The 15,689-nt window shown below is 44.6% G+C and overlaps 3 protein-coding genes across 3 annotated transcripts; 1 reads left to right on the forward strand and 2 right to left on the reverse strand.

Moving 5' to 3' along the window:
* Positions 1–5,870: 5,870 nt before the first annotated feature.
* Positions 5,871–6,827, forward strand: K444DRAFT_631517 (S-adenosyl-L-methionine-dependent methyltransferase; the record flags this gene model as incomplete). Its single annotated transcript, XM_024883371.1, has 3 exons — positions 5,871–5,935; positions 5,995–6,157; positions 6,276–6,827. The coding sequence occupies 3 exons, from the start codon at positions 5,871–5,873 to the stop codon at positions 6,825–6,827; spliced, it is 780 nt and encodes a 259-aa protein (XP_024734678.1).
* A 2,964-nt stretch (positions 6,828–9,791) lies between these two features.
* Positions 9,792–12,431, reverse strand: K444DRAFT_24030 (uncharacterized protein). Its single transcript, XM_024871295.1, has 3 exons — positions 11,717–12,431; positions 11,208–11,669; positions 9,792–11,150 (listed from the first exon to the last, which is right to left on the reverse strand). Exons 1-3 carry the CDS (start codon positions 12,251–12,253, stop codon positions 9,966–9,968), a joined length of 2,184 nt encoding a protein of 727 aa, XP_024734679.1. The 5' UTR covers positions 12,254–12,431; the 3' UTR covers positions 9,792–9,965.
* On the reverse strand, positions 12,230–15,415 carry K444DRAFT_664916 (HET-domain-containing protein). The gene is made up of 3 exons (XM_024887025.1): positions 15,307–15,415; positions 14,442–15,255; positions 12,230–14,394 (listed from the first exon to the last, which is right to left on the reverse strand). Exons 1-3 carry the CDS (start codon positions 15,388–15,390, stop codon positions 12,392–12,394), a joined length of 2,901 nt encoding a protein of 966 aa, XP_024734680.1. The 5' UTR covers positions 15,391–15,415; the 3' UTR covers positions 12,230–12,391.
* Positions 15,416–15,689: the final 274 nt, after the last annotated feature.

Consider the following 15,689-nt stretch of genomic DNA (forward strand, 5'->3'; position numbering starts at 1 on the left):
ATCGGGCGCTACGATTGGTCAATCGGCCTTCCGATTAATTAATCGTAGCTCCCATTGATCAATAGGAAATGGAATACGATTCGCAAGCCACAGTAGGTCCCGATTGATCAATAAGGGGGCCGATTAATTAATCGGGTAATATTGGGGTTTCGGGGCTAAGGAGGCTGAAACCCTTTAGTTCTCAGTATATAATAGGGATAAAGACACTTCTCCAGAGCTTCTAGATATATATAGGACCTCTGCTCCCTTTTTACTACCTAGATACAGTTTATAGTATATAGTTTATAGTATAAGTACCTACTTTTCAAGTACAATTACTGATTCTATATATCTCTCAATTAATTACCTTATTTCCAAAATATCTCTTTCAATCCTTCATTTATCTCTAGCCCTATATATACCTCGTTAATATATCTATAGCCGAGTAGAGTAATATTTTAATATTACTATACTAGGAGTATATTCCTCTAGTACTCAGTTTTTGCCCTCTCCTATTACTAAAGACCCTACTAATAATTAGTCTATTAAAGACGAAGCTATATAGGATCAAAGGCTTACTAAGGGCAGTAGTAGGAAAATTCTTACTACTAGGAAGCATATAAATATCAGATAGTAGTTATAAAATCCTGATACTTTATTCCCTAGTAAAATAAAAGCAAAGAAGTACTACTAGGCTAATATTAAATACAAATCCCAATTATACGAGCTTTAGGATAATTAGGTATATTATAAGAAATACTATAATACCTATTATAATGAGATTATTCTAGTCCGGTATATTCTTTACTATAATAATACCTTTGAGGTTTTAACTACTATTTATAAGAAATTAATATATATAAGTAAGTATTTCTTGAATTTACTAATTTTTATACTAATAACCTATATAATAGCCTTTAATACTATATTTGAGTATATAAGACGTATTTAGTATAGCCTATCCCGTAATAACTATATTTAGATAAGTGCCTACTATACTTACTATAATAAGAAAAAGGCTTAGAAAAATCCTAAGGGAATTATACTTATCTAATCTTATTATCCTGGTAAGTATATAGTTCTGGATTTAATAGATTTTCGTATAAGTATCCCTTAAATTATATAATTTATTCCTATATTTCTATATTTCCTATATTTCCTATATTTCTTATATTTCCTATATTTCCTATATTTCCTATATTTCCTATATTTCCTATATTTCCTATATTTCCTATATTTCTTATATTTCCTATATTTCCTATATTTCCTATATTTCCTATATTTCCTATATTTTATATATTTTTAAGCTTTTCCTATAATTTTTGCAATTCCTGTAATTTTCGTAAATTCCGAACCTTTTTATTTATATTTTATTAATACTATAGTATTACTATTACTAATACTATTATAGTATAATCGGAACGGAGAATATATATAGATCTAGTAATTAAAATGCCACTTTTCCAAATTCATATAGATCTATAGACTTAAGGCTAAAACTATAAATAAAGCTATAGACGAGCTTATTAAATAGCTAAATAATAATAAATATATTTCTATTTTAGCCTATAATAATAGAAGTGAGTTTAAGGGAAAAGTAATTAAGATTTATAAGAAAAGAAAAATAAAAATTATTTATAAATAAGCTTATTACCCTTAATCTCAGGGCTCTATTAAAGTAGCTAATCAAATCTTCAAAAAACGACTACGGGCCATATAAGCAGATACTAGTATTTAATTATAAATATAGTTACTTCCTTTAATTATATAGGTAATTAATACTATAGCTATACTAGCTCTTCCTAAAGGAAATATACTATATAAGGTCTGGTTTGAACAAAAGCCACCTACTGATTTCCTAGACTATAAGAAGAGTACTCGCTATATATATACGGCCCTAGGGGCCATAGGGTCTATAGAAAGTACTACTGAGAGTAGCGCTTCTAAAGAGAATAAAGAGAATAGAGAGAATAGAGAGAATAGAGAGAATAGAGAGAATAGAGAGAATAGAGAGAATAGAGAGAATAGAGAGGATAGAGAGAATAGAGAGAATAGAGAGGATAGAGAGAATAGAGAGGATAGAGAGAATAGAGAGAATGGAGAGGATAGCTTTTGCATTAATAAGGAAATAAAACAGGAGGAAATAGCTAAGGAAATGATTTTATCTGAGCTAACTAGAAGGGTTACAGAGTATATAAGAAAACAGAAGGAGAATATGGTAAAGAGAGTAAATTCCAAAGCTCTTAAATATAATATTCAAGAGATTATAACCCTCCAGATCCCAAAGCAATACAGATTCGGTATGGAAATGGCTAGAATTCCAGTAAGAGTTCTGGAAAAGACTCCAAAGGTATATAATTTATAAGCCTTACTTTTAATAAAAGCTAATTAAAATAGGGCTACCGCTTAGCTACTAAGTATAGCGAGCTTACTACTCTCTAGCCATATAGTACCCTTAATAAAATCATCTCCCAATTAACTTATCCTGATTTACCTACTACTAGTATAATTCACAAGAGAGATAAAATCACCCTTCCTAAAGCGGTAGCAAAGGAGAATAATCGCGGTTCAATTGCATTAGTTTAGAAGGCTAGAAGAGTATCTGAGAGAGTAAAGAAGAGAATAGCTAAGGAGCAAGCACGTGAGAATAGAGCTAGAGAAGGAGGAGAATCAGGTAATCAAGTGGAGGGGAGGGTACCAAAAAGGGCTAGGGTAGCTATAGGAGCGCCTAGACGTAGTAGGAGGCATATATAGTACAGCTTTTGCTATTCCCGAGACCTCAATATTACCCGATTAATCAATCGGCCATTCGATTAATCAATCGGGACCCACTGTGGCTTGCGAATCGTATTCCATTTCCTATTGATCAATGGGAGCTACGATTGATTAATCGGAAGGCCGATTGACCAATCGTAGCGCCCGATTGGTAAACCGCTCGTATTGACGAACGGGCGTGAACAGGCCAATCCAATTTGGCCAACGCATTTGTAGGCCCGTTTTCCTCCTTCTCTCCCCCCTTTCTTTCGCAGTGACAATATTGTTTCTATCAGACAAGAACAAGCACTAACCAAATTAACCGATCCGCTTAATGACATTCGTTTTGCGTACAGTAAAGCCATCAATACTGTAATTATCCGAAATGGAAATGCCCAATACCTCGACAGCACCGCCACTCGGTGCAGCTCTCTTCTTTTGCCCGCTATGCGACAACCTTTCACTAAAAGTGTGCCACTCTCTATCTCCCTGTTATGTTCAACTTCTCGAAACAGATTAGTTATCTATTCCTCGCTGGTTGATTTGATTTTTTGGTATCCTTCGACTAAAGCCAGTCAAACAGGGCCACAGTACAAATGTCACACGGCCTATTGCAGTAAATCCAAGGACCGCACACGACTTCAGTCTTATCGAGCTTGCAATGCAGCTAAGATCAAATAAAATTATTGTGCCCCATACCAGCAGTGCTTTCGCAAGGGTGTCAGATGCGTGTATGATTTGCAACGGTCACGTCGAGGACAGACCAGACCTGGCGGTTAAGGAGAAGAAGAAACGGCTAATGCTATTCTTGTTCCTGCTACCACTGTTTCACAAATGTCAAAATCGATGCCGTCTGACTTGGTTGCAGAAGGGCTGCGATTTGGCGTAGAGAGTAATTACTGCTCAAAAGAATTTGATCAGGTCCAGGCACTCACTCGGCTCTGTTGCCTTACCAGATTGGCCCCTATTGTAATACTCTATAATTAAAGACGGAGCAGTAGATATGGGCTTTAATTGAATGTACAGTGAAAGCTCACTTTTAACGGCAACGACGACAGCAATGACACCAACGGCAGATGAAGAAGGCTCCATATCACCTTTACAAAGCACTTGGAGCAACAGCATCACTATCGACTTCGACTTTCAATTGGATAACTACAACTATAACAGTGTAAAAGGGCTACAAAAGCGAATATTCTTGCCCGCTCCACCGAACATCACGATGATTCATTCGTCTTCATCCCTCTCAATATCATCACCGTCAATGCCAGCATCAACAAATACACCACAACCATATCAGATACGTTCATTTCAGGTCATTTCACCAAGAACAAAGTCTAAACTTCCAAACGTCAAATCTTCGTCACAACGATAGTTGACATGACCCACGTCTATCGAAGCAGAGGTAACAGGGACTCCGTCAGGCAGGCTGTGCCAGCCACGTTTGTGGAAAAGGTGGTATCGTACAATTTGCGCATAGTCAGGTTGGCACGGCCGAGCAAGACAGCGGCGTTGTTGGTAAGGACGTCGATGTGGCCATATGTCTCACTGAGGTAAGTTGTAGCGGCTGCAATCGAGTCGTCGGATTGGAGGTCCAACTGAACAATGTCTGCTGAAAGTCCATTGGATTTGAGCTGGTCAGCGGCTTTGCTCCCATTTTAGATATTGCGAGACCTTATGGTAACGTGGTAATTATAGTCTCGAGCCAGTATCGCGGCGGTTGCGAGACCGATGCCTTGGTTCGCGCCGTTGATGAAGGCGATAGTTTCGTCGAGGACAGCCATTTTCTAAATATCGGATGTCGAGTTGGAGCTGAAGGCTTTTGAGTGGTGCAAGATTCAAACTGGTGGAAGAAAGAAGATAGAGACGATGATGACCCTATTTGTAAAGTTTGAAGTTGTGTCGAGCTTCATATAGCAGCAGGATACTGATCGAATTTGGCCGATTCGAATCATTTTAGACAGCCAGTTTCGACCGCTCTACTTCTAATTAATTCTAATTTAAACTAATTTGTTCCCTACTGATCAATCGACACCCATCTCAGCAAATGTCGGCTAATAAGTTATGCTTAAAAATTCGGCCGATGTTGTTTCTGTCGCCAATTCCCTAACCGCACATCCTAACCCTGAACGAGGATGCGACACTTTCCAAAATGGCGCCCCTCAAACATGATTAGAACGGAAATTAAAGTCAACCACAAATTGCTGTGTCCTTCATTAGCATTTAGAGCGCGAAAAGTACAGACAAACTGCTTGAAAGTGTGACAGATTTTGCAAAGCAGTTCAAGGTCAGCCTCGACGCCCGAATACTTGCAGAAACTTGTCACTGTTGCACTTCACTAAAATATTATCTTGGTGTGATTGCTTCAGAAATTCGCATAGTAGCGTGGTCTGCAGAAGCTGAGCCTTAAAGGAAGTTTCACTGATGTTTCTGCAGGTACTCGACAATCCTTCGGCGGTGGTCACGAGCTTTCGAAAGGCATCATTGTGCACAGCCTCCGTTTCCCTCTCACAATGTATTTCTTGCCACGAAGGAGAGTTCTCTGCTCGATTTAAATGAGTAGACTAATCGAAGGATGACAGAAATAAGTCTTCAGGGCTCGGAAGTCAATTCATCTACAGGTGACAAAACCCGGGCAGAAAAGGGGTTTTGTAGGCTTTACATTAACCGGACTAGATAACCACCCACTAAGAGCGAGGGATGAATTGAGTTTCATGTGGGTCTTGAATTGTGAGTGCGATAGGTACTGCACTACCATTTCCCTGTGACATCTGTTCGGCATTGGTTGAGAGCAATCACGTGCTAGGAAAGGGGGCAATGGAACTTCACTTAAGCAGTCTTCCCGCACTTAGGAGAAAATTGTCGTCCTACTTTCTAGAAAATAACAAATGTGCTCATTAACTCCTCCTGTGATATTCAAAAAAAATTTAATCTGTTGATCATGCCATAACGGTTGGGGTGTTAAGACTCGGAGACTTCTTCGGAGACTTCCCACTGTAAAGTTGACTAGTAATTGCCTCGCATTACCCCACACCATTCTTCTCTTCACTACCTTTTCAAATCTTCCTAATTGTTTTCCTTCAATTCTCCTTTTCATTCCTCCAGCACAAGCAAAGCAGAGAACCCGTCCTCTCGTTATGGCTGAACTCACCCCCGCCCGCACTCCGAAAACACTCACTGACTTGAATCGTGACTGGTTTGAGTAAGAGCAGCATCTGATGAAAGATGAAAGATAAACCGTCATACTGACAGATTTTTTAGTACTGCAGTAGCAGCTGGCGCATTCGAAATTCCCTGGATCAAGGACTTGACCAAGCTCATCTCCTCCAGCCTTCGAAATAATTTCGAATGGCTCGGTGTTCCTCAGCATGATGGCGGAATCAAGCTATTAGACTATGCTTGCGGGAACGGTGTCGTTTCAATGGTAAAGTTTCCAGCCTTCCGTAGTGTGCTACTACCTCTGGGGATTCCTCGCTTCATTTTCTAAAGCCCCTCTTTCAAATCGACCTCTAGCTTCGAGACATTAACTTATCAATAATCAGGCACTCTCCCCATCCATCACGGAAGCAATTGGAATCGACCTGTCGCCGAACATGGTAACAGCCTACAACACGCTCTCCCAATCCCAACAACTCTCCTCAAAGCTGTCAGCCATCCAGGGAGACCTTCTCTCCCCCTCCACCCCCCAAGACCCAAATTTCTTCAACTTTGACATTATAGTAATGTCAATGGCACTACATCACGTCTTCGACACGCAACTCATGATCAACAAGCTACACAAAAGGTTGAGGGATGGTGGGGTATTGGTTATTATTGATTGGTTGACGATGGAGTTGGGCGGAAGTGGGCATGGATACAGACATCCGAATGATGATAGTGAGGGCAGAAATGGAGAAGGGGAAAAGGTAACACCTGCTGCTCATACAGTTGCGCATTGGGGATTTAGTGAGGAGGAGATGAAGTCGCTGTTTGAGAACGTGGGGATGGTGGATGTGGGTTTCATGGAAGGAATTGAGAAGTCGAAGGTTCCGGCTGAGATGAATTATGAGCAACAGATGTTTATTGCTAAAGCGAGGAAGGTGACGAGCCACTAGATACCTGATGGGCATCTTTGAGGAGCTATGATGCTGGCGAAATGTTCATTGTTTGAAGTGAGTTTAGAACAAACTCGAGTTCAGTTACGCAATTTGAGATATAAGTACGTATTGCCATTTACCACTTGCATCGTAGCAAGGAGAAGACGAACAGTTGGGAGAACTTAGAGACAAGGTTAGCTATATGTTACGTGACTGGATGAAAGAAGCACACTATTGAAGTTAAGATGTTTCTTTGCTCCTTAACCTATATAAACAGGGCTTTCCCCACCATTGACTAGTACTGAATTAAGCTATCTACCACTTAGTTTCAATACACATGAAAAAGGACATGTGAAATTGATATACCATGTTAAAGTTGAAATAGGATTTGCTAATAATCTATCATGCTATAATTTTGCGCGGCAAGGCACCACCACACACTTTCAAAGTATATGCTCACTTATAGACCACGAGATATAGTGAGGACCTCTCGAAAACTCCTCGGATCCTTTATTACGACGTAATTCCTCCGAAGACTTTCAGTTGCCATCCGTTTGAGGGTCGAGAAGATGGAAGTGAATGGTGTCAAGTAAATGCTCATTCCATCCCTTACATGACAGTGAGAATTAGAATGCAAAAGCTTGAAGCATCTAGTGGGAACGTACTCATTTTTGATCCATTCAAGATCAACGGCCGCAATCTCTAATCGTTCCTTCCAAAAGGAAATATCTGAAAGTTTCCTTCTTTATTTTTGTCCCTGAGTTGGTATCCCAGATGGAGAGCGACTGCTCTGATAGTCCCGAACCTATTCCCGTACTCGAGGTCCATTTCTTTTAACGATTTCTGGGCATCTTCTCTTTTTTTTTTTGAACACGCCGATATGGATTTTGGGGTTTGTAAACGATCCGTTGACCAATATTTTCTGTTTGCTTTCTCGGGGAAATCTCTCAGGCCGATGACCAGGTCCGGAATCTCTCTCTCAAAACTTCTCTCGATCTCTTCAATTATTGGAAGGAAGTGCTTCCTTAGGTTGTCGGAGACTTTCAACAACTCCCCTGGTCGAGTAACTTGCCAGTAAACGAACGGAGTTCCATCTGGCCGGTTGGACAGCCCGAGCTTTCGAAGGTCTAAGATGAAAGGCGAGAGAATTGAAGCAGTTTTAGACAACACCTTACAGAACTCAAAATGTTCACTGACATAGTTGCAAACCAGTCTGATCCACGACCGCGATCTAGGTTCCGAGGATCTCGGGCGGTACTTAGCTCGGCACTCATTGACTGCAACAGCACCACCCGTAAAAAAGATCAAAGGTAACTCCTATCGGGAGGGTGGGATAACAATCTCTTATCGGCCATTGGGGCAGGTTGATTCGCTGGTTATGCTTTCGGATAGGCTGGGAAAGAAGAACTCGATTGCAGTTCTAAGAGGGGGGTCTAGGTCTATATATAAGGTCTGATACCCTGGTCAAACAGGGTCAAAATCAGGTGATTTGGCAACTGACAGCATTTTTGAGCGAGAAACTCTTATTATTATAGTGACGGGGAGCCAATAACACCAATCACCATCGGTCAGCTATATTTCTGATATCACAACGCACATGCTCGTTCTGTACATTTGATCACGATTCTATACTTTCAACGGAAAGACAGGACCAGCGCAAGCGAGGAGCCGTAACCGTGTTGCCAGCACTGCTCATGCACCCATTCTTCAACTGTACAGACACAAATCCATCCCAAATATTCAATACTCCTCAAGCCCTTCATTCGAACTTGTTAAGCTTACAGGGCCTAGCAAGCCAGCCGTATGTGAAGGAATTAATGGATAATTCGCGCGGCCGAGGCAATGTGGGAGGAGAGACCAGGGGACTCTCCATACTTATTAAAGAACAGTATTTAGTACTTCAATCGTGTTTAGCGAATACATAATAATATGCCAGTATCATGATTCCCAGTTCAACGTATCATTGTTGCTAAGATTCGCGGAATCGAGTCTTTATGCCCGGCTCAAGAAAGCTGGGGTCCTAGAGAAGCATATGCAGCCTTGATTTCTCCCAAATCTACCTTGACAGTCCTGAACCTGTTCCCATACTCCGACTTTATTTGACGAAACGCAATTTGTGCATCATCCAAGGTAGGAACTGTGCATATTTCGAGACTGGGCGGCGTTCGAGTGGAACATCTATCCAGTGAAGTTCATAAGCGAGTTTTCCCTTAACGTATTTCCGGTCCATTGTTCGGTCATCCCCACTCTCCATCTAGTATTCATCTGCGTGATACAGGAACCAACTGACTTCTCAAGTAACCATCGCATACTACCAATTGCGTAGTGTTGGATAATCGCCATTGAATAGCGGGACGATTGCGTTTGTGAAGAACGTAAAAGCGCCCCTAATTCGTCATGAAGTTCGACTGTTTGATATAGTAGTCCCGCACAAAATCTATGCAATACTCCAGGCACTCCCGCGGAATACTATAGAAAATTCGTTTGCTTGCGCAAGGCCGAAATGGGACCCCAAATTTGGCGGCATACTTTCTCCAGCATTCGTTGATGGCAATAACACCCCCTGAACACCGGTAAAAGGCCAGACCAATACTAAAATAAGGGTGGTAACCCCCCTTCAGCCATTGAGGCGTATGGAGCTCTCGATACCACGAGATTTGAAGACTCAATCGTGAGGCTGAGGAGAATGCCAATAGTCGGGAGCTGGGACATCTGGGGCTCCATAAAATCGGTTGACAATTACGGATCGATAGCATCGTAAAACCTCGTGGTAAAGTATGTCGAAACGTGTTTTTGGAAACACGTCCACGGCGTTGTCTGTTCAAGCTTCAATTAGCTAAGCCCATGCCCGAAAAGGCGGGGTACTCACGGACAGATGCCTCTCCCTGTTCTTTAGTACTTGTGTCCCGTCGCAAAGAGTCAGTCTCTTCGTAACCCGACCCTTGACCACGAACGCAGCTCAAATGGTGAGAGTGGTAAGTCATGCCAATGTTGACGAGGAAGAAGAAGTTGGAGGTTGAAGGTCGTAAAATTGCCCGCAGGAGCTGCTTTACAGTGTCTCAGCCCTGTCAAGTCACAGTTGCCACAGCATGAACCTCACTAAAAGGCGGCCCATTCAGGTGTTATTAAAAATTAATATCGTTAATCGCACGCTCTTCACACCTGCAGGAACTCATTCCAATACCCCCAATCTAGCGGATCAGTTCCAAACTCACTCGGCATCGTGAAATTCGTGAACGCAGAGTTCGGGTCCCACCCCCCTGGCAAATGCCCCTCGCCACCCAGCCCAAGCATTGTTGACCCAGGGAAGCCATCCGAGCCAAGTGCAGGTACCGTGTTGAGGTCAGCCGTCTCTCGTTTCCGTGTTGCCATTAAAGAGTATATGTAAGGAGGGGTGATTTCTTCAATGCGTGCCCCTTGTCGTTGAAGAAGTTCTCGTTGCCTGGTTTCCCATGCTGAGAGAGTTAAATCTCCTAGAGCGACGTAAAATGTGTTTGTCGTATCCTGGGTGAGATCGGGATGGTCTTCGTAGACTGTGCCAACGACCTTCCAGGCTGTGGCGACGAGATCTCCCGTTGCTCGACGGCGAAGCTCACTTAGCACATAGATGACAGCGTCGATCTGCGATTTGGCGGTCATGGAAGAGAGTAGCTGCTGCGAGAACTGTGTTTTCGTACATTCGATATCGAGCTCAAGAAGCCTGACGCCGTTCTCAAAGACAAAGTCGCTCTCTGCTTGCGATATGTGTGCTCCTCCATCCGGCTGATTCCGTGGGTGATGTGAGATGAATTTCATTCTGCAGAGCGCGAGCTGTGAGATAGAGAGTGATATAAAATGGAGTGGGATTCGAGGATCACAGTGTTGAAGGTATTTCTCGACATATATCGTCTCCAGTTCTTTAATAGCCTGGTCTTTGACCTCCAATGGCTGAGTGGAACCAAACAAGCCCCTCTGCTCCTTGTGTTTGAAGAAGAGTTTGGAGGCAAGAGCCGAAGTTCGGAACCATTGCCCCACTTCATGTTTCAACAAGCAGTAGAGCATTTCTGTAGTGCCTGTGTGAACTGTTGGCGCCTCTGCCATGTTTGGATGCAACTCAGAGTCGTTAACGTTCAACGGCAGTCGAACGTCGCTGCTTGATTCAGGAGAGGGAAAGCACATGCTCAACTGATGCCTAGCACGAGCATCAAGCCCTCTGATTTGCCACCATAACCGGATACGCATTTCCGTTTCAAAAAATGAATGTTTTGCTGGCGGTTTTTCCCTATCCAGGCCCATTTTTTGAGCAATGCGTACTGCGAGAGCAGTTAGTGTGGCTGTTGAGTCTGAGTCGGGATCGGATAACTGTGTTGCGGTCAGTCTGCGAACACTCCTTGCCTCCTTCGCGGGATCGATGCCTACCAGAAATAAAACAAACGCTTGCAACACCTCAACATCCCTCGTCGACAACAGCTCCGCCGCAATGAGGGACTGCATTGCGCTTTTTCGATACTGCTCAAATAGCGTATCTCTGTCTTGATCAAAAAGCTTGAGACAATCCGAAGGCGACAACGAGCCAATAGCCAGGGTATAAACAGCAAACATAATAGCCTGGGTGGGTTTCGAAATGCTCGGGATATTCCAACTGACTTCAAAAATCCGCTGTTGAAAGGTCGGCACGTGCAGAATCTTGGCTAGGGGATTCACGTTCTCGACGAAAATTTGCCAGAGGCGGAAGATGTGTCGTGGTTCGGGGTGGCGCTGTTCCTGGGAGACTTGCGTGAGAAGAAATTCTTCGATTCCTAAAGGCACTTTCGGGGCTCCATTGATCAAAGCTTGCCCTTCCTCAAGTTTCGGGAGTCGTTGCATGGGTGGATTTCTCAACTTGGAGCGGTTAGTCATTCCTCCTCGGCATGAAGTTAGAGGCATACCTCATTGCTCAGTGACGCCCAGGGGCTCCTTGATTCAACATCAACCGAATCAGAATGAATTGAGTGATCTGTTCCATATCCAGATTTCCCACTCGAGTGAGGGACTGTGTCTGGTGTTTTGCTGGAATGATGGCTTGGCGACGCTTTTGCGTGGTCTTCCTGAACAGACTTCGGAGTCAAGACAGTGGTACTTGGCTTGAAGTCGATATTATGGCTTCTCAGCAACTCTTCGTACTGTCTAAGCTTGGCTATTAACTCTTCGTCCGCCTGCCTCTTTCTGTGTCGTTGTGGCGGGGGTGGTGCCTGGTAGATACAGTCGGCATGTGACTTGGTGCAATTCGAGCACTTCGGATCCTGCTTGTCGCATTTTATCTTTCGCCTCGCGCACAATAGGCATGAGTGCTTATGGGAAGGCGTAGCTGGAGGTGGGGAAGCCATTATTGATGGGGTGGTTGTGTGGTTGATGATCAGAAATCTTGTGATGTCGGAGCAAACGAAACGAGTTCCGAAGCAGCCGAATGCGATGCACGTGATCATGGACTCCCCCTCAAATGTTGAGCAATTATTCCGGCTCTTTTAGGCCTGTTCTCATCGAAGTATAACATAAAAGAGAAGCAGGTAGAGTTTTATAACCGGTCTACCGAAGAGAAGGGGCAGGAGTAGCCAAGTGCAGCCTCAACCCAAAACAATCTCCCTCCACCTCTTCCTCCCAACCGCATTCTCAAAACTCTGCTTAAACACCTTCCCCAGCGCCACCCTAAACCAAACCCTCTCTTTCATCTCCACAAGCAACACATAATACAACTCCCACTCTGAACTGTCCCTCTCCTTCGGCACATAGTACGTCCAAACATCACACTCCTCTCTCGTGAAAGCTTTGGCATCACTGATCGCTAAAAAGTCCCTTCTTGAACCATCAACCTTGTTTCCCATTTTCTCTTGTTTGGAGACCCAGTCAGAGGAGAGCAGGATCGAGCCGCACCAGTCACCAACTGCGTCGGAGATGTCGAATTTGGTGAGGCCAGGCAGGGGCGGGGAGGAGGAGGGAGAGTTGGGGTTGGAAGGGGATTTCGAAAGCCGGAGCGAAGCCCACCATGTCCAGAATTGAAGGAGCGGTTGGTCGGGGAAATCTTTATCTGGGGTCGAGGTGTAGGGTTCAATGTAAACTCTGAACGGATTATCGGGCAGGCATTGCTGGAAGCCACTTCTAATCCTTCTCGCGATATCAGAGGATATCTTCCTTCCGTATTCATCGAGGAAGGTTGGTGGCTCGTCGATGTCTGCGTTGACGTCGCGGTAGATATCGACATCGCGGCCTCGTGGCCTATCGGAAGAGGCAGAACGAGCTCGACCCCGCCCGACGTCCTCTACAATGCGGTGTCTTTGCTCGCGAATCCGTTCTCGATGCCGCGGATATTCGTCGTAATAATTTCCCCTCGCTTTCCCTTCCCGCTCACCGAGCTTGGCTTCCTTATCCGCGATCTCCTGCTCCTTCGCCCATTTGATAAAGTCATCCTCGTTCGGATTCCCCAGATTCATCAACGCTTGTTCCTGTAATTTCGTGAACTCCGGCTCGGGGATGACGTCTTTGTATCCTTTCCATCGCTCTTCTACAGAGGCACAAGCTTTAATTTCTTGGCTCTCGCCATCCCAGATGGGACGTAAGTTGCCGCGTCCGTCACGGATGTACCAAGCTATCCAGGTGTGTTCGGTGAGCCATTCGTGGACATTTGCGAGCACGCCTTCGAGCTGGTAAGTACGGTAAGACATCGAGCCGCCTTTCCAGCCGCACCAGCTCCAGGTGGGGAAGATGAAGTCGCCGAAGTCTTCGTCCGGTCCCGGGACTCGGCGGGAGACGGCACTGAGAGGCTCCCAGAGGAGGGCGAGATCGAAGTGCGAGCTCGGGAGGCCGAAGATGAAGGGTGCGCCCATGACATCGCTGATGAGGTTGGAGACGCCGTTAAAGGCTGCGAGAATATCTTTTGCTTGAGTGAGTTGCCGCTCGGAGTACCGGGACATACAGTTCATGTATACTCTGATGGGACGCCGTCTCAGCTCATGGAGGATCTGAGGGAGGGCTTTGGCAAGATCTAGGGACCAGCCTGCTCCGTGGGATTCGGAGACGAGATCTTCGGACATGGTTGCTGAGTGACATTGGAAGAAGACTCGACCTTCTGTGAAAATTAGACAGCGTTTGGAGAGCAATCTTTCTTGGAAAGTCCAAGCTCGTGTATTCCAGACAGATGAATTGATGCCAGTCTCAGCGAGTTGAGATACCATGAGTCGTACTCCAGGAGCACACTCTTCGATGTGTTGGATAGTTGAGTGTCCTGAAGAGTCTAGTGCTTTCAACCCAAGCCACGCATCACTTCCATCGGCAGCACAGATCGTCAAGTGGGCATTGCCATAGATGATATTCATTTTCCGAGCGTTGAGGTTCCAGGAACGTTTGCTGTTTTGAACAATACACAAAGAATCAACCCACAGATAGCGTAGACCCAGGCGGCGAACGAGGCTCATCGCGTCTCGAATGACTTTGGGTATTTCATCAAGGAATGTCTCCAGACTTCCTTGCTGTTGATGTATCCGGATGTTCGAAATGTCAGTTGTGTAGTTCTTCTTCAACCCCCAGACATAGCTCAATGCCACGTAAGGTTCATAGAGATCCCGATCGTAATCTGCTGTCAGTAAGCTTTTTCCTTTTTCCTTTTTACACAGGACATACCTTGCTCCTTGCTTTCTTCAATAGAGACCTCGGAGGGGCTGGACCCATACCGGTCACGATTTATTCGTACAATCTCAACATCATCTCGCGTGGTCCGTAAATCTGAGTCTTTCTTCTTTGGAGATTTTCCAGGTTTTAAAGGGAGTGATTTGAGGCACATGTCTAGTGTATCTATTACACCGAAATACGACTGCGTAGCCATCTCAAGAAACTCATCGTTGTTGTAACCGATGCAGGCTGGACCGTGATGGTTGGAACATTGATCCAGCCAGCTCTTCATCAAAACCTGATTGTTGCCATTCGTTCTCAGCTCTCTTCCGAGGAAGAAAGCTTCTCGTTCCCAGGATCCTTGAGAGTCGGAGTTGATGTCGAACAGCCTTTGAGGCGCCACAAAAACGAGGTAAGAATCAGGGACATTCTTGTTATTCCAATGAAGATGAAGCCGTCTCGTCCGGGCTTTTCGGGCGGAAATAGGATCATTGTCGCGGCCATCAATCTCCCAGTTGACGAAACAGATGGACTCCCTTTCCCGTAAGCTTGCAAGGACATCGCCTAGTGGCAGTGCCAGGGCTTCTTGACACTCGGTAGATTTGCATATGGACTTGACTGCCAAGATGCACAATGGACATCCATTGCAACTTCGTTGCTCGATGTCGCTGAAAGTTCCAAGTTGAAAAAGCCTGTTTCCGGTTTTCAGGGAGAAGTCTGCTCGCCGGCCTGGGCCAAAACTCCCTTTGGGGGGCCTGAATGTTCCGTCATATATGACGAACTTGTCCACGCTCAGGTCCAGTTCTTGACATCTTGAGCAAAGTTTCTAGGCAGGTTGATTGGCTTGAGGAAACTTTTGCAAGAGTGGGGGGCATACCTTCTCACGGGCCGTGCCGTCGGTCTCCGCATTGGGTTGTTCCGGATTCGTTCCATCTGGCGGTTTTATGCCGTTGGTCGACATATCCAAAAGCTGCTGGATGAGACGCAATTGAGAGGGGTGATGAAGAGGGTTACGGAATGCGCCCGACGTTATCCTCACCCCTGTAGGCCAGCACACGCCTCCGCTTAGTCGTGATACACACCCGCCAAAGTTGTTAGCGAATTCAGCCTGAAAATCAAACCCCCGATTAATTTCTTCAATAGCCAGCACACTTAGGTTCCCTTAAAAAACAACATTAATTAATGCACAGTCTATAGGAGTACCCTCTATAAAATTGTAAAATTTGAATTGCCATTGTTATGGAAGTTAATATAGAAAAC

The sequence above is a fragment of the Hyaloscypha bicolor genome (assembly GCF_002865645.1).
Source record: "Hyaloscypha bicolor E unplaced genomic scaffold K444scaffold_113, whole genome shotgun sequence".
Classification (NCBI taxonomy): domain Eukaryota; kingdom Fungi; phylum Ascomycota; class Leotiomycetes; order Helotiales; family Hyaloscyphaceae; genus Hyaloscypha; species Hyaloscypha bicolor.

Excerpts from the sequence above, each read along its gene's own strand:
- K444DRAFT_24030 (XM_024871295.1), bottom strand. The coding sequence starts at position 12,253 with ATGATCACGTGCATCGCATTCGGCTGCTTCGGAACTCGTTTCGTTTGC. Across the intron at positions 11,670-11,716 it reads GGGCGTCACTGAGCAATGAG|TTGAGAAATCCACCCATGCA; the intron begins GTATGCCTCTAA and ends AACCGCTCCAAG. Across the intron at positions 11,151-11,207 it reads AAGCGTTTGTTTTATTTCTG|TTATCCGATCCCGACTCAGA; the intron begins GTAGGCATCGAT and ends ACCGCAACACAG.
- K444DRAFT_664916 (XM_024887025.1), bottom strand. The coding sequence starts at position 15,390 with ATGTCGACCAACGGCATAAAACCGCCAGATGGAACGAATCCGGAACAA. Across the intron at positions 15,256-15,306 it reads ACGGCACGGCCCGTGAGAAG|AAACTTTGCTCAAGATGTCA; the intron begins GTATGCCCCCCA and ends CAACCTGCCTAG. Across the intron at positions 14,395-14,441 it reads TGAAGAAAGCAAGGAGCAAG|ATTACGATCGGGATCTCTAT; the intron begins GTATGTCCTGTG and ends TACTGACAGCAG.